The sequence below is a fragment of the Mauremys reevesii genome, linkage group 8 (assembly GCF_016161935.1).
Source record: "Mauremys reevesii isolate NIE-2019 linkage group 8, ASM1616193v1, whole genome shotgun sequence".
In the NCBI taxonomy this organism is placed as follows: Eukaryota; Metazoa; Chordata; order Testudines; family Geoemydidae; genus Mauremys; species Mauremys reevesii.
In genome coordinates, this window is record NC_052630.1 from 74609485 (window position 1) to 74626208 (window position 16724).

Here is a 16724-nt window from a genome sequence, read left to right on the forward strand (position 1 = left end):
CTTGGCACTGCTACACTAAGCCAGCAAGAAGGTTTTTAGATCTCAGACAAACTCATGTGTGTGTCTAAAAGGAGACAGCAGTCCATCAGCACAGTACGCCTCCCTAATTAATAAGTAAATGGTGACTATTACTAGGGAAACTGATTCGACCAGTTTTGCTTTTTTGAGGAAGTATCACATACATAAAGAGACTGTTCTCAAGGATTTCGCGCTGCAGAGAGAAAATACAGATTGTCAAAGAAATAAGCGTGAGCTGCCCTCTTTTCAATTCATTTAACGTTTCACCTCTGAAAGGTCTCTCATGCTCTTTTCCAGGGCTGCCCGAGGGGGGGGGGGGCAAGTGGGGCAATTTGACCCAGGCCCCGCAGGGGCCCCCACAAGAGTTTTTCGGGGGCCCTGGAGCAGGATCCTTCAGTCGCTCCAGGGGCCCCGGAAAACTCTCGTGGGGCCTGGGCCCCCGGAGCTCCTTCCACTCTGTGTCATCGTCGGCAATTCGGCAGCGGGGAGTGGAAGGACCCCCCGCCGCCGAATTAACGCCGAAGACCCCGCACTTCGGCAGCGGGTCCCGCTTCGGTGGTAATTTGGCGGCGGGGGCCCCCCGCCGCAGGTCTTCGGGGCACTTGAGCGGCGGGTCCCAGAGCGGAAGGACCTCCGCTGTCGAATTACCTCCAAAGCGGGGGCCCCCTACCGCCGAAGACCCCAGGCCCCCTGAATCCTCTGGGCGGCCCTGCTCTTTTCTTCACTTTCCTTTGTGCAGCGGAGTAGGTAAGCATAAAGAGTCCAGTTCTGTGCCTTCAGGAGGCAATGGGACTTCACTTGAGCACATGCTTAACTATCTCTGCTGAACAGGGGTATGAAGTGTGTGTGTGTGTAAACATGAGAATTCAAAAATATAATATCAAAGATATTAAAGTAAAATAAGTCTGATTGTTATGCATCAAGTCAAAGACAGAATGGGAAGAACAGTCTTTGAAAAGTTGTCTCGAATAAACAGTGCAGTAAAGCACACAAGTAATTCTTACCTGGGTGGAACTGGCAGTGTGGGACACAGCTCAGACGCCTTTGGATTTAGCGTGTAACTAGAAATGTTGATGTTATAAATACAAAGGGAAGAACCTAAGAGAATAAAAAAAACCCCACAAATGGTAACTTATTAGTTCACATCCGTTTTTGGGCAGAAAACACACTTCTTAAAAACACTAACAATCTCTATAAATAGCACTTAATTGCATGGCTGCTCAAATCAATCGTTGTTTTGAAGATTTTGTGCAGCATAATAAATATTAATTAGCAAAACTACAGTGTTTTTCCTCAGTAATTCCCTCAGTAATTTCCTCAGTTTTTTTAAATAAAAAAAAACAACTAATGATGCTAAAACACTTATGTTTAGGAGACAGATTAAAATCTTAAAAACAGTCCAGATAACAGTTTCATGAATCAAGATCAAACCCCTATCCGTTCTCTACAGAGAGTAATGTTTTCAGTTTTTCCTACTTTTATCACTACATTGTTGTAACTTCTTTTAGAAGATGCAAGTACAGCTAACTGAAACACTGGAAAAATCCAAATTTCTCTAAACTCAGATGATTATACTAATTTCTTTTCTCTCATTTCTCATACCTCGAGAAGCCTCCCCTTTGGGCCAAATTCAGAGATGATGTGTAACATGGTGTAAATTAGACTTACTTATACCCATTTGCTAGGCAGATCAAGCTTGTTAGCCTGGGAAATTGGGAAACTGATCTAAGAGAAGGTCACTCTGAAAATAAACATGCAACCAGCAAGTCCTTCAGTTGTCTCGATTTACATTGCCGCTGGAAATGGTCTTGTTGATCGAGAGAGTATGTGAGTTGGTATGCAACTGCTCCTCCACCTTACACAATTTCTGGCACAGCCTTTGACAGCTTAATAAGTCCCAGAGTGATAGGAGAATGGTGAAAGTGAGAGGCGATGGATATCACTGGGAGTCATAGTTGTGAACCTGCATGTGGGCAGGTCAAGACTCTGCGTTGACTTGGAGTGATACTATAGTCCAGCAGCATCTTGATTGACTCAGCTGCTCTACTCAGGAATAGCACAGCTAATCTCAATCAAAGGAGGGTGCTAGAAAAGTTCTCCTGAAAATTGCTCATCGTGAACAGCCCATCAAAGCTGGAGGGCATCCCATCAGGCAGTCAAAATTCAAACAGGCCTTGAAAAGTTTCCTTTGTTTCAATGTTGCAAGGTGGACTGTTCGTACACCCCTTAAATGTCCAAACCAAACTAATGGTCCTGCCCAGTGGACTGCTTCAGTTGCTCAAGAGCTTGAAAGATACTGTATCCACATTGCAGCTCTGAGAGAGATGTGACTTGCTGAAGAGGGTCAACTGGCTGAGGAGCATGCTAGTTATACTTTTTTTCTGGAAGGGACGCCCACAAAATGAGCCCCACAACACAGGAGTTGGCTTTGCAATCAGAAGGAATCACGTCTCTTGTTTGGGCCGCCTATCCGTCGGTATGAACAACCGACTGGGAACTCTGACTGCCCCAGAGTTGAATGATATGCTTCACTGATCAGGTCTTACACACTGACAGTGATTAACTCTGATGAGGGTGTGACATTTTGGAGTTCAACCCAGACCGGTAACGGGTTGCGTCACCACCTACCCTGCACCTCTGGGTGCTTTCAAAACTATGCTTCTGTGGTTCACAGCCTTGACACCAACAGCCTGCACACAAACATGCCGGTCACACCCTGGCTTCCACCGCCCAGTTACCATTTGTAGAGTAACCTTAATACCCTCCCAGTCCTGAATTTCCCCAAAATCATCTGCCAATCTGCTGAGGGCCCCAGAACTGAGTTACTGTGTTACCCTCTCTGACTCAGCAAGTGAGAATTTTGCTGCTGCTAAGCTGTATGACAACTCCCTGACACACCGGCTTGTGTGCCTTGCCAGCAAACTCTTCAGGGCTCTGCCAGCCCAAACCTTGCCCTACAAGTAACAAACAGTGAACCCCAACTCCCAAGTTCCCCAGAAATGTCTCCCTCTAGCATGCAGCCCTCTCCTGGAACACTCACAGAACTTAATAAGTTCTTTGCTCCTTCAAAGAGACAATGCAGCTCACTAATTTAATTGGGGTTTGACAAACACACTAATTTCAGTCACAGCCCTCAATTGGTTTATAGTAAAAGTTAAACAAGTTTATTTTAAAAAGGGCATAGGATTAAGTGAAATCCAGTATAAGGAATAAAGACACAAAAGGCTACAAAAAAAAACACTGAAAATTGTTTTAGTCTTAGAAGTAAGTTACAATCTTTGCTTAAGCGGGTTTCTCACCAAACTCATTTCCCAGAGACTTCAACCCCTTTGGCTAAAGGATCCAGCTCTCGCCCCTTGAATCCCTCAAGTGATGGACAACTCACATATCTTTTTGCCCTCCTTATATCATCACAAAGTTCATTGTGTCTGTCTCAAGAGCATAGAAGGCTTCCTGCTGTTCTTTCCTTCTTGTGGATTTTCTATCCTCATGTTAATTTGTATTTAAATGGGGCTTCCATTGTTTTGACTCCACACTGCTTAATTTACATTGGAGACAGGTAGATAGCCGCCTTTCCTCCTGTCTGGAAGAAAACCTGTTTCTCCCTGTGTTTGAGCACAGACTTTAAAGCATAATATCAGTGAGTATCCATGATTCCTCCTAGGGTGTTAATACATACATTTCACAATGATATTAATCACCAGAATGTCACTGGCTTTCATAAAAAAAACCTTACTCGATACAATTTTAGAATATAGTAATATTGTATACAATCAGTTGATTCAATTGCTTATCATTTGAAAGTTAAGAACCCTTGTCTTTATTGTTAAGAGGCTACCTTCCCCACTTGCTAATTTGACACTTTTTTTTTTTAAACCTTGCATTTAAATGTACCTTCACTGTCTGCCTGACCACCAGGCTGGTCCGATAAGGAAATGACACATTCTTTTTTCTAAGGCAGACTGTGCTTATGCATTGCTTGCCAAACACATTTTAAGAACATATTTCTAGTGCATATTTATAACTCTTTGTACACACCCCACACATAAGTCACACAGGAATATTAACGATGATACATTATACGCCAACTTTGGGGAATATATCATGACTAAGGATACAATTCTGTCACCGACGTCATAAAGATCATGAACTCCATGACTTTCCGGGACCTCCATGACGTCTTCTGGGGCAGGGCCAGAGCAGGAGACCCCGGAACAGCTGGCCAGTGGCCAGCCCTGGGGTCAAAGGAACAGCAGCCACGGTAAGCTCTGGGGCTGCTGGAGCACCAGCCAGTCCCAGAACAGCCAGCTCCAGGAACAGCCAGCTGGCCGTCAGCTCCTAGGGCTACCCAACAGCTGACTGGCCTGGACCTGCTGGAGCACTGGCCCCCAGCCCACCGGAGCAGCGGCCAGGGTTGGGTCAGCTCCCCTGTCCCTCCCCCAGGAATGGGGATTGGCCAGTTCCACGCAGGGGGAGGGGGTGGAAGGGAAAGAGGGCTCAGGTCAGCTCTGCACAGGGAGAGTGGGGAGGGAGAGAGAGGGAGTTCAGACAGCTCTGCACAAGGAGAGGAGGGTTCGGCCAGCTCCGCGTGAGGTTCCCGGCCAATGGGAGATGCGGAGCCAGTGCTTGGGGAGGGGGCAGCGTGTGGAGCTGAGAGGGAGGGAGGGACGTCACCACTTCCAGAGATCCGCGAGGAGTTGGGTAGGGAGCCTGCCAGCCCTACGAACCCCTCCCCCCAGCACTAGTGGGGGTCCAGGGCTGCCTCCCCCAAGCATCCGTGGTGTCCCCCCAGGTTGCCCCGGATTTGAAGGTTTTAATTTTTAATGCATGTCAGAGTTAGTTTAGTAGCCTAGTAACCTAATGATGAGAGACTTAGAGACTTGTAGAGTGAGTGTGACAGACACGACAAAACTGTGTAAAAAAAAATTACGACCTTTTTTTGATAAATAACCATGGCTGCTTTTTTTTTCTAGTAAGACAAATAAGATAAGAAGCAGAAATGTATGTATACACAAATGCAATTTTTTTTTTTACCCCTGTATTATTGCTAGAAATTGTCTGAAAAAAAGGTATAAAGGCTTGCTGTAATTGTTTACCAGTTGAAAGACCTGTCCAGGGAGGGGCGACCCTGTGTCCTATGGCACTCTCTCCCTCCACTGTAATTACTGGAGAAATAATAAAGTATTTGATTTCTCCCCGACAATTTGGTTCGTCGTGGGGATGGCCAACGCCGACCCCCCAGAGGCTACTACGGATCATTCCCCCTGAACCCCATGGCGCCACATGAGAGGTATGAGACCTTGAGGACCTGTCTCTCTGTGAGCTCACGCCATCTGAACTTATTGACTGTGCAGCAAGATCAGATGCAAGTGAAAATTGAGGAAGGGCCCAAATAGGTATAGTTATAGCAGTTATTGGGAACTGCTGACAAGGTAATGCAGGTAAATGCAAAGGTAATGCATTAAATATGTGATATGATGTGCTGAGGGGTTTTTACGCCTCAAGAGGGTTGTCATACCGCCTCATGGTATTAGTCCGACCCAGTAAAAATGCATGTGGTTAAAAAAAAAAAAAAAAAAAAAAAAGGTTAAAGAGGCGTGTGTGTGTGTGTGTGTGTGTGTGTGTGTGTGTGTGTGTGTGTGTGTGTGTGTGTGTGTGTGTGTGTGTGTGTGTGTACACCCAGCGTGAGTGGCTGTTGAAGGAACGCCCCAGAAAAACCCTGTGAGCGAATGCTCATGATCAGGACTACTTAACGCAAGCCCGGTAACCAGTGGATCTTTAGGAGATCCGACCCGCGGTGGGCTGACTCGGCCTGGCATAGTCCGGAAACTGCCTGGGTGGTCTAGTGTGTGAACCCCCATCTTCCTCCCCTTCCCTTCCGTGTGGGCTACTGACAGTCTGATCATCTCACAAAGCCGCGCCGCGCTCCAGAGAGACCCGCCGCCGCTCTGAAGGGAGGTGTAGGAGAGTCAGAGATCCTCAGTTTATGATCCTAGCGCAGACAGGGCACCCCCCCTTGTGTGTGTGTGTGGAAAATGGGTAAGGGACAGTCTAAACATTCCACCTCACCCCATAAGGTACCAGCATATTTACATGTACGTACATTATGGTCCTAAACCTGCAGGTATTTAAATTATTGGAATCTGTACACGCGTGAAAATTCATTTAAACAATGCCCATTAGAAGGTACCTTCAATCTAGATAAGAACATATATCTCAGAGGAGCCTTTAATCACCAAAGAAAAGCCTCTGACACAGTGTGAGCAATTTGTCTAGGAACGGGTTAATTTGAAATTCAGCTTAGCCCAGAGATAAAGGAACTGAGTTTTTCTCCGACACCCCCCCCCCCACACAGCACCCCCTGTCATCGTCCTGTCCTTCCCTGCCCTCCCGCATTTAGTCAGGGGTGTATAGTACAAGTCATGGACAGGTCACGGACCATGAGTTTTACTGCCCGTGACCTGTCCATGACTTTTACTCAAAATACCCGTGACTCAAACAAAGCCTTAGTTAGCGTTGATGGTGATCTAAACAGACTCATTTCTAATCACAAATGTGGTGAAGCAAGTATTTCTCCTAGCTCCCAGTCTGTGTTGTATTCTTTGCTGCAATGCTAGAAGAAGCCTTTTGTGACTCTTCAAGTGGCATCTTTATGAGCTTTACACTGTAAGCTCTTCAATCTTTCCCATCTACATGCAAACACCAAAGCGACAGACACATTGATCCAAGAATTGCTCAACACTGATGACTGGGTTTTGATGGCACACTCTGAAGCTGCAGTAAAAGATCTTACAAATTGTTTTGCTGAGGCAGCTCATAACTTTGGCTTCACCATCAGCCCAATGAAAACCAAGTTTATGTACCAGCCAGCTCCTCCACAGCCTTACTAAGACCCATCAATAAGCTTGGAAGGTATCAGGCTCCAAGCCGTCAAACAGTTTACTTATCTCGCCAGCATGTTGAACAACCAAGTGACAATCGACCACAATGTGGATGCGTGAATTAAGAAAGCCAGTACTATATATGGTCACTTCTATCACTGAATCTGGAAGCAACATGGAATATGTCTACAGACAAAAAAAATTGAAGTCCATAATGCTGTTGTCCTCACGACATTGTTCTACAGGTGCAAAACATGGACCTGTTAACAATGGTACATTAAAAATCTTGCTGTTGTCCTCACGACATTGTTCTACAGGTGCAAAACATGGACCTGTTAACAATGGTACATTAAAAATCTTGACAGTTTCTATTTGTGACACCTGCAATGATCACTGGGCAACAGATGGCAAGACCGGATTTCCAACACTGAAGTCCTGGCAAAAGCTGGTTCAGTTGGCATCAAGGCTCATTTGATCAGTGCTCAATGGAGATGGACTGGCCATGTAATTTGTATGCCTGAGACCCATCTATCAAAACAAGTTTTATATTCCAAATTAAGCTCCAGCAAACTTAAGCGTGGAGGGCAGATGAAACGCTTCAAAAGACACCCTGAAACAAAATCTGCACAAAATGAACATTTTGAGTTGAATTTTGAGCAACTGGCAATTGAGCATTTTTAAAGATACGATTCTGTGACTTTCCAGAACCTCCATGACTTCCGCAGTGGCCCCCGGGCTGAAGCAGCCGAAGTCAAGGGGGGAGGAGAACAGGGGTTGGGCCAGCCCCTGCCACAGGAGCAATGACAGGGCTGGAGCAGCTGCCGGAGTCAGCCCCAAGGCTGCCAGAGCAGTAGCCAGACCCCAGGCTGCTGGAGCAGTGGCCCCCAACAGCCCTCCTGGCAGCGCTTCTACTGTTAGTCTGCCCCACCCAAGGTATTTTTAGTAAAAGTTAGGGCTTAACTTGTGGGCTTCTGTGAATTTTTCTTTATTGCCTGCATCTGTCCCTGACTTTTAACTAAAAATACCTGTGACAGAATCTTAACCTTAAATCATATTATATGGTACCACGTCATAAGGCAATGTGTCCTCGACTTTGAGAGGAATCATGCTAAGCAACTGGAAGCACAGTCCCAGGCGCAGAAACAAGGTGCAGCTCAATCAATACAACCAGGCAAATAGCTCTGTGGCCAGCGCGGTAAATGTTCTTCCCAAATTGGTCCATGGAGTCACACAAAGACCCATTAGTAAAAACTACAATTGTCACAGTCATCCTGAAAATCCAAGTTACTAGCATCATCACCGCGCAGCTGCTGATGTGTAAAACAATGTAATGGAGTCTACATTGGTGTAAATTAAATGCTATGGAGACAGAAGGTGGTGTATCGATGTGTATGTTCAAGAAGGGGAGGAGGCTTTTTTTCTTGCTACACACTTCTCTTTGGTGTACAAGTTTCACCCATTTACATTTCCTTAGACTCCATTGGTCATACTAAGTGGGAATGTAAATTATAAATTACTACATGTAAGTCTAAGAGAGCCTACGGAGAATTTAAGTTGGAGCAATATACATGGTGGAATAACTACACCAACTTCAGCTCCCTCTTGAGTCACTTCTGAATCTTTAAAATTTAGATTCCAAAGCTATGTGAATGTATTAAGGGAAACGAGCACAGCTTTATTTCTGCCTTTTCTTCTGCATTTCATTGTCATCTATCACCAATCCTCCAGACTGGAGGCATACAAATACCCCCATATTTAGGTATTGAGAGTCTTGTTTGCTCCCACTAAGATAATGGCAAAAACCTTATTAATGTAAACTGAAGCATGATTGGGCCCTTAATGATTTAGAATGGAATAAAATATCATCCAGCCTCAGACCTAAGAACTTTAGTCCAGTATCTTCAGGCCCTCTGCTGGTAAAACACTACATTATCATAATGCTAGTAAAAAAGCAACGCTTGGATGTACTCAAACCAATTAAAATGCAATATTGCCAGCTCTCTAAAGACAGATATGCAAATTCTTTAAATGTGGATGGAGTTCCATGTAATGTAATTCAGTTATACTGAGACTATTTAAGGAGCATCACTGGGGTACGCAGGTCTTTATGTACATAAAAAAGCATCAAATAATAATCAAATTATTTCAAAATTACATAAAAAACTCATTGTAAATAGCTATACTTGCCATCCAATCTAAGAAAATCAAAAAGAACAATTCTCAGAGCGCTAGTTATTGCCTGCAAAATGCCAAACACCCTATTCAGAGAGCAGTGTTGCCCAGGTTTATGTAGTTTATTGTTTGAAAAAGAAAAAGAACCAGATTTAGAATCAGAACTTCCCTGCTTTGTGCCCAGAGAACTCAAACCCTGGGCTTTTTTACAAAATGCTCTGGATACGTATATAAATGGTTTCTTAATTGTGCCTACTGGGGTTCTCCAAGGAGCATTTCAGACTTCCACATTCAGCTTTGTATTCTATACACGGATAACACTGGGTAGAGGCCAGGTAATTTGTCTCAATTCTCTGGTATCTTGAGTATGGAGTCTTAGCTGTGTAATGTACCACTGAGGTAAGGATCAATTTTAGCTTACTATATTTAAATGTTGGAAAGCAATGCAAAAGTAGTAAATGCTTTTGCACAATAGCTACTTGTCTATGCTTATTTAGAGTATCAGAATAAAATCAAAATGATTCTACTTTGGCTCTGAAAACAAAACTCATTACATATAAAGGGCTCACAGATCTGATTCGCCAATGGAATAATAGTGTTTTGCTATAGCTTTAATTGAATTTGAAGGATCCAATTCAAAGTCAATGCAGATTTCTCAAGCATACAAACAGCATCCGTTCACTAACTCCCTCTCCAATCTGAACTAGTTTGCCCTCAATAGCCACCTTTCTGCTGAACAATCCAGTCCTGTGCAGAACTGCATACAACAGTTTTATACACACAAGAGACCCATAAAATTTCTGATAACTAAAACATTTAAATAAGCATGAACTAGAACATGCTTTCCATTGACTTAAACAAATAAATTAATGATAAAGAAGTAAACATCCAATGCAACATATTTCAAACAGGAGTACATTTTCTAGAATTAAAAACTGCATAACTCTTCCAGACACAGATTAAGGAATCCATACTCTTTACTACATACCATTGTTCTTTGCAAAAAGCTGGATGTCTTCCAGAGAGTTAAGTTGCTCTTGAGGACAGCTAGATACACACAAGGCGATTGAATTGATTTTCAAGTTTTTAATTTCCAGACTGCACGAATTCAAAAAGAACACATGTCTAGGAAGGAGGGAGAGAATTCACTTTTAAGGCAAGCTTTCTATTTTTCATATCATTTAGAACCTGCTAACTATCTTTAAAAACAGTACAAAACATGACAATTGGTAATGAGTTCTTCCACACAAAATTGGAACACTTGGATTTTGAAGCTAAAAGTTAAAAAGTGATTCTAGCACAGGCTACATTTTACACTATATTTTTGCCTCATCTTAAATCAGATTGCAAGCCCCAAACATGCAATCAACCCATGTGGGCAGACCATTACGTCTTGGTGGAGTTTCCTGGGGTACGTGAATCCAAAGGCAGGATCAGGAATTGTTTCTGTTTAGTATTCTTGCACCCTCTTATATGTATCTCTTAGTAAAGTGCCTATATGCACTTTAGAGCCTATATGCACCAAAGTGACCAAATCTCAAGTGTTCAATTCATTTAAAAATCTGAAATACTTACTTTTTATTTGTCATATCCTGTCCAGAAAGAGGTGCACCTTGAATATAAGTGTTCTTCCTACCACATATATTCCCATAGCTGTCATACCCAAATACAAGTCTTTCTGCAGCTCCAGCTGTTACAGCATAGCCAGTTATAAACATCTATTAAAAATATACATTATATTATTTTTTTCTTTTGAATTCATGATACACAGAATACTATGCTTTTTTCCCTCCCCCATTCAATGAACATTCCTTGTTTAACCTACATAATTTTTGTCCGGTGCTCGAAAAACCAGACATAAAATTTTCAAACATTGTTTACACTGTAATGAATATTTCAGAGTGAAATTCACCACTGCCTAGAAGGCCGGAGCAAGGCCTTTGAACCACTTAGGCCCTAGAGTATGTTGTCTTTAGGATCCTTCCACATTTGTTACAGAACTTGGAAGGTGTGTAGTTAATGAGGCAGGGAAGTACAGGAACAGAAAAAATAGTCTTGTGTTTAAAGAAGCTGAACATCCTGCATTCTAACCCTGCCTGCAACAGAGTTCCGATATAATGCCGCATAAGTCACGTCCATCAAACTTTTCACAGGTGTTCAGTAATTGTGTATTCCTCATTTTCTGGGTGCCCAATGAGGGACACCTGTGGCCAGATTCGCAGAAGCTCTGAGCACTCACAGCAGCAACTGAAGTCAGTTAGAGCTGTGCTTGAATATATAAAGTAAAAATGAAAATACTGTGCTCTTGAGGACAGACATTGAATGAGAAGGATAAAAAAAAATATTGATTAACTAGCCATTCACTGAAGGAGGCTGAGCTCCAACACAAAAAAAAATAGTATGTGATCATGTAATTAAAGACTGCAGCATAATACATATGCATAAAAACACCAAATTAAGGTTGCACAGGCAACCTTACTTATGGCATTTCCTAACTTTTGAGCGCTTGACATTCAACTTAAATAGTCTTTTAAGTAGTGTTGGGGTTTTTTTAAATGTAATTAGTCTGTGCAGAACTGAGCCTCATCCTGCAAGGAATTAAGTACATTCATTACTTTAATCATATGAATAATCAGATTTGTACTTAGGTGTTCGGAGTGATTTATATCAGCAGTTCTCAACCGGGGGGTCCGCAAGCCCCGAGCCCATGGGCGGAGTTGGAGGCACTGCCCCACCCAAACTGAAGTGCCAGAGCAAGGTACTCCCATGGGCAGCTCCATACTCCCCCACACTACTTCTCCCCTCATTCAAGGCTCCGCCCCCTGGCCAGGTCAGAGGCGGTTGCTTCTCCGGCTGGTCCCACGCAGTGGAAAACTCCGGCACTCTCCCATCTTCTCTTTCTGCTCCTGCTAGTGCCTGGGGCTGCAGCTGCTCCTCAGCTCCCAGCCCACTTCGACTGCTTGCGCAGCCAGTAAGAGCTGCCCCGGTGGATGAACCCAGCTCTGGGACCAGTAACTACCCATCTCCCTGCACCCTGAGCTACTGCCCTGCCCGCACACAGCCCCTAACTACCCCCTCCCTGCAGCATGAGTTACACATCACTGTACACACAAAGCCCCTAGCTAACCCCCCTGCATCTGAGCAACACCCCTCACAGCACACAGCTCCTAGCTACCTCTCTCCCTGTACCCAGAGCTACACCCCTGCCCACACAAAGCCCTTAGCTCCCCCTCTCCCTGTACCCAGATCGATACCCCTGCCCACACACAGCTCCTAGCTACCCCTCTTCCTGTACCCAGAGCTACACCCCTCACTGCACACAGCTCCTAGCTACCCCCTCCCTGTACCCTGAGTTACACTTTAGTGTACACAGCCTGTAGCTAACCCTCCTGCACTATACTCCACACAGCTCCTAGCTACCCCCTCCCTGTACCCTGAGCTACACCCCTGTCCACACAAAGCCCCTAGCTACCTCCTCCCTGAGCTACAACCTTTGCTGCACATACTCCTAGATGCCCTCTGCCTGCATCCTGAGCAGTTTTCAAATGTTCTGAGCTGAATCATACATTTTTGGTTGCACTCTCCCCCCAACCCAGACAGGCTGGGTGGCCTGCCGAGGTGAGTCAGGGGGTGGAGCTGGTGCTTCCTCCCCAGGGCCCACCATACAGACCTGGTCTAAGCCCTGCCAGGCCATGCCTCCCCAATGAGAAGTCAAACTATACCTATGCCCAAGCCTCCCCCTCCCACCCCAACAGCCAAAGCCTGGAGCCATGGTGCCCTGCAGGGCTAATGCCCCAAGTCCACATCCCCACCCGCGCCAGTGGCTGTAGGCCAAAACCCCAAGATCCACCTCGCTGGGCCTTGGAGTTTTTATAGCATGTTGGGGGGTGGGGGTGGACAGGACTTCAGAAAGAAAATGGTTGAGAACCTCTGATTTATATCACTTGACTATTGTGATGCTTGAATTTTTATATATTAATTTATCTTAATATGGCATTGTAGTGACTCCATAGTCAAGGTTGCTATGTATATGTGCATCTTAACTCTGTCACAACAACAAAATATTTTTAGATCCAGTTTATTTATACAGTAAATATACTTCCAGCAATCAGACAGCTACCTCAAAAAGTAGCAAGAAGAGATGCAGTAGTCTTTTGTGACCCTACTTCTAAATATGAACAATTCTGACAGATGGAAGTTAGAAGTCCAACAGGACTTTATTTGTTAAGCTGGCCCATACTGCTTCCACACATTGCAAACTAAGACAAAAGCTCAGCACACCGAATCTGATCTAAGACTATTGATAACAAATGGCTGGCTGCAAACATTAAATAATTACAAGAGAGTGTGCCAACATGTATGCACCAATAATGTGCACTTCCAGATCGTGAAACAACCTGAAACAAAGCCAGTGTGAATAAATAACACTGGATGTCACCACAAATGTGTTTTAAACTAAAGGAAATCATAATTCAAATGTGAATAATAAAATATATCACAGAGAGTAAGCAATAAGAATAATGAAATAATAAAATTGCTGGATACCACCATGGTTTGACATGTCTTATATCTACATGTGCATTAAACACAAGGTGGCATACAAAACTCATTCTGCATCTCAAGTCAGTTTAGTTTATAAAGTGACAGAGACTTACGCAGAGTTCTTTTGCATTAATTGTAAGTTTTTAAAAAGATGTTAGAAAATTGAAGAGAGTATGATTATTAATTTGCATTGTGGTAAAGCCTAGTGGCCCCACTGTCCTAGACACTGTACATATACATAACAAAAAGACAGACTCTGCCACAAAGAGCTTGTTCTAAGTACAAAAAGCTGAGCTTGCCATTGGATCCTTGCAAGCAAACCCTTTGACCAGGTGTGTGGAGCTAAACTCATTTCATTGTGGCTTTGCACAGGCACAAAGGTTCTCCTATCTGGACACAAGATCAAGGCCTTATAATTTCTGCAGTGAGGTCACCTAAATTATTCAGAATCACTTAAAAAACTTACAGTAGTTCTAAGTAAGATTTCTCTTTCAACAGATAGCATGCTTACCAAACCAGCCCAAAAAAGAAAGAATAAAATCAACCAGAGTACATCTGTGCATTTTCTATAAATTAGAGGTCTCCATTCTCTTTGTCCAGAAATCTCATCTACAGAAACCTAAAATTAAAAATATTTTTAAGCGCAATTAAAGTTATAGTTCTCAGTTTCAAACATCTGAAAAGCTGTGAAAGAGTAACTTAGTGTGCACAAAATGTTAAACATTTGGTAATGTGTGTAGTCTTAACAATAGTGAATTTATTTTACATGTACTGCACAATATTACTATATTAAATAACCTAACTGTCCTCCAAATAATAGGGAGTACTTTAGAGGGCAGGGAAAATGGGACACACCCAGACAAATGATAGCTATCCACTGACACCCACATCCAGAGACTACTACCTACTCCTGCACAAGATCTGGCCCACAGAGTACCCTGAGAGGCGCTTCCATGTGACTATACTGGGCAAAGAAGAATTGTCAAACGACTTTAAGCCAGCACCTTCTCTCCTCCTTTTTTCTAAGTACTTTTCCCCCTGATGTAGTTGGCGAGTTTGCTGCTTCTTAGCCTTTTGGACTCACTCAAGTGTCATATCAATCAGTCTAGTATCCAACAACAGCTCTATGGAGGGGGGGGGGGCTGTAGTCTGTGCCAGCCAGAGGCTGGACTCCATTTAGGGCCAGCTTTTGATCTCGGTCATTCCAGCGTCAGTGGAGTCAATCCGGACTGGCATGGCTGTAGCAGACACCAGAATCTGGCTCCTGACGGGTCTTTCCCACCTCTAACTACTAGCAGGAGTTGTGAGAGTTCTGGGGGGCGGGGGGAAGCCACCCAAAGACCCCGAGGCTCCAGGTAAATGGGATCTCGCTCCGTTAGCAAGAGCTAGAACCCGCACAGAAAAAAAGGGGCGAGGAGAGAACTGGGGAAAAAGCCTTCCCTGCCTGCCCGGGGAGCGAGGCCGCTGCAGAGCCGGGGCAGCGTGTTGGGCACGGGACTGCCCTGCTCTCCCTCGGGTGCCCCTGGCTCGCAGCCTCCTCCCTGCCTCTGCCACAGTCAGGGACGCTCTTGCGAGAGGGGGAGACTTTACCTCCCGGGCGGGAAAGGCAGCAACTCCTCACTGCGGGCGGGGGCACCAGCCTATCGCTCCTCCGCGGGGCTCGCAGCTGGTCCGTGCAGCCCAGGCCCTTGGTGCGTCCCACGGAGGAGTGGGGGGGGGGGAAGGGGGTTGCACCTGCTGCCGGCCACGGGCGGGCGGGCGACCTTCCCGACTGGACAGCGGGGTCTTACCTGGTACTCGCCCCAGCAGCACGCCATGCCGAGCCGAGCCGAGCCGAGCCGAGCCGGGAGCGGTGCAGGAAGTGCAGGGCCGCGCTCAGAGCAGCCCGCCTGCCGGGTGTCCAGCGGTGGCGCCGTGCCTGGGGCTCCCGCGGTGCGGTGCGGAGGCGCGGCCCCTCCTCCCGGCTTCCAGCCCAGCGCGGGGTGGACCCCTGCTCGCCTCACCTCCTGCCAGGGCCGCTGCTCGGCTCCCAGCCCCCGGGCAAGCGGCACACCCCCTTCCCCCTGGGGAGCCAAGGCGGGAGCGTGTCCCCCGTGCAGGTAGCTGCGCAGGTGGCAGCCCGAGCGTGGGCGGGAAAGGTGCCACCTGCGGGCAGAGCTTTCTCTCCTGCTGGGGCACAAGCTTCACACTTCCACGCAGTCGCCTAAGGATTTGCATTGTACAGGCGCAGCCAGCGACACCAGAGGCTGGCTGAAATCAGAGCAAAACCCCAGTACAGACGTGCGTGCTCCTCGCCCCCTTCAGGGTTTATCCGAGTTGCACCCCTTTAAAACGTGTGATGTTAAACTGAGGTACTTAAACCGGTGCAAAAGGCCTCTTAAGCCTCGGCTACACACAGTTTTTGCATCCATTTAGAAACCGATACCGTTAAATCAGTGCAACCCCCTAGTGTGGATCAAAACAAGCCCACCCGTATAAATACTTCTATATCAGATTAAATGCATCTGCACTAGGGAGTTGCAGCAGGGCTGCCCAGAGGCTTGAGGGGGCCTGGGGCAAAGCAATTTCCGGGGCCCTTTCCATAAAAAAAAGTTGCAATATTATAGAATACTATATTCTTGTGGGGGGCCCGAGACCTGGGGCAAATTGCCCCACTTGCCTCCCCTCCCCCCCCTCCCCGGGTGGCCCTGAGTTGCAGTAGTCAGGGGTTTTCAGACTTTTGTACTGGTGACCGCTTTCGCACAGCAAGCCTCTGAGTGCGACCACCCCTTATATATTAAAAACACTTTTTCATATATATAACACCATTATAAATGCTGACGGCAGAGCGGGGTTTGGGGTGGAGGCTGACAGCTCGTGACCCCCTCCCATGTAGTAACCTCGTGACCACCTGAGGGGTCCTGACCCCCATTTTGAGAACCCTTGCACTAATTTAACTATAACAGTTTCTAAAGTTACATACACTGTATAGTTTGTATAGTAACATCAGGGTAAAAACTGTGTTTACACAAGCCTAGTTTAAACCAGGCTTATATTAGTTTAGCTTGCATTAGTAAACTTACAGGCTATGCTCTTAAGCCACTCTTAAATTGAAAAAAAGAATGTCCACAC

General features: G+C 45.5%; 1 protein-coding gene across 3 annotated transcripts in view; it reads right to left on the reverse strand.

The window, feature by feature from the left end:
- SLC44A3 (solute carrier family 44 member 3) overlaps positions 1-16724 on the reverse strand; it is a 189293-nt gene that overhangs the window by 60142 nt on the left and 112427 nt on the right. Inside the window, exons 1-5 of one of the 3 annotated variants that reach the window (XM_039486137.1) lie at positions 15404-15771; positions 14125-14232; positions 10647-10789; positions 10060-10196; positions 1023-1116 (exon numbers count right to left, since the gene is read on the reverse strand). In XM_039486137.1, coding sequence (XP_039342071.1) covers positions 1023-1116; positions 10060-10196; positions 10647-10789; positions 14125-14232; positions 15404-15430 — 509 coding nt within the window. In that variant the 5' untranslated portion in view covers positions 15431-15771. Of the gene's footprint in view, positions 1-1022; positions 1117-10059; positions 10197-10646; positions 10790-14124; positions 14233-15203; positions 15220-15403; positions 15772-16724 lie in introns of those variants that run through there. The other 2 variants (XM_039486138.1, XM_039486139.1) reach the window with 2 other exon arrangements.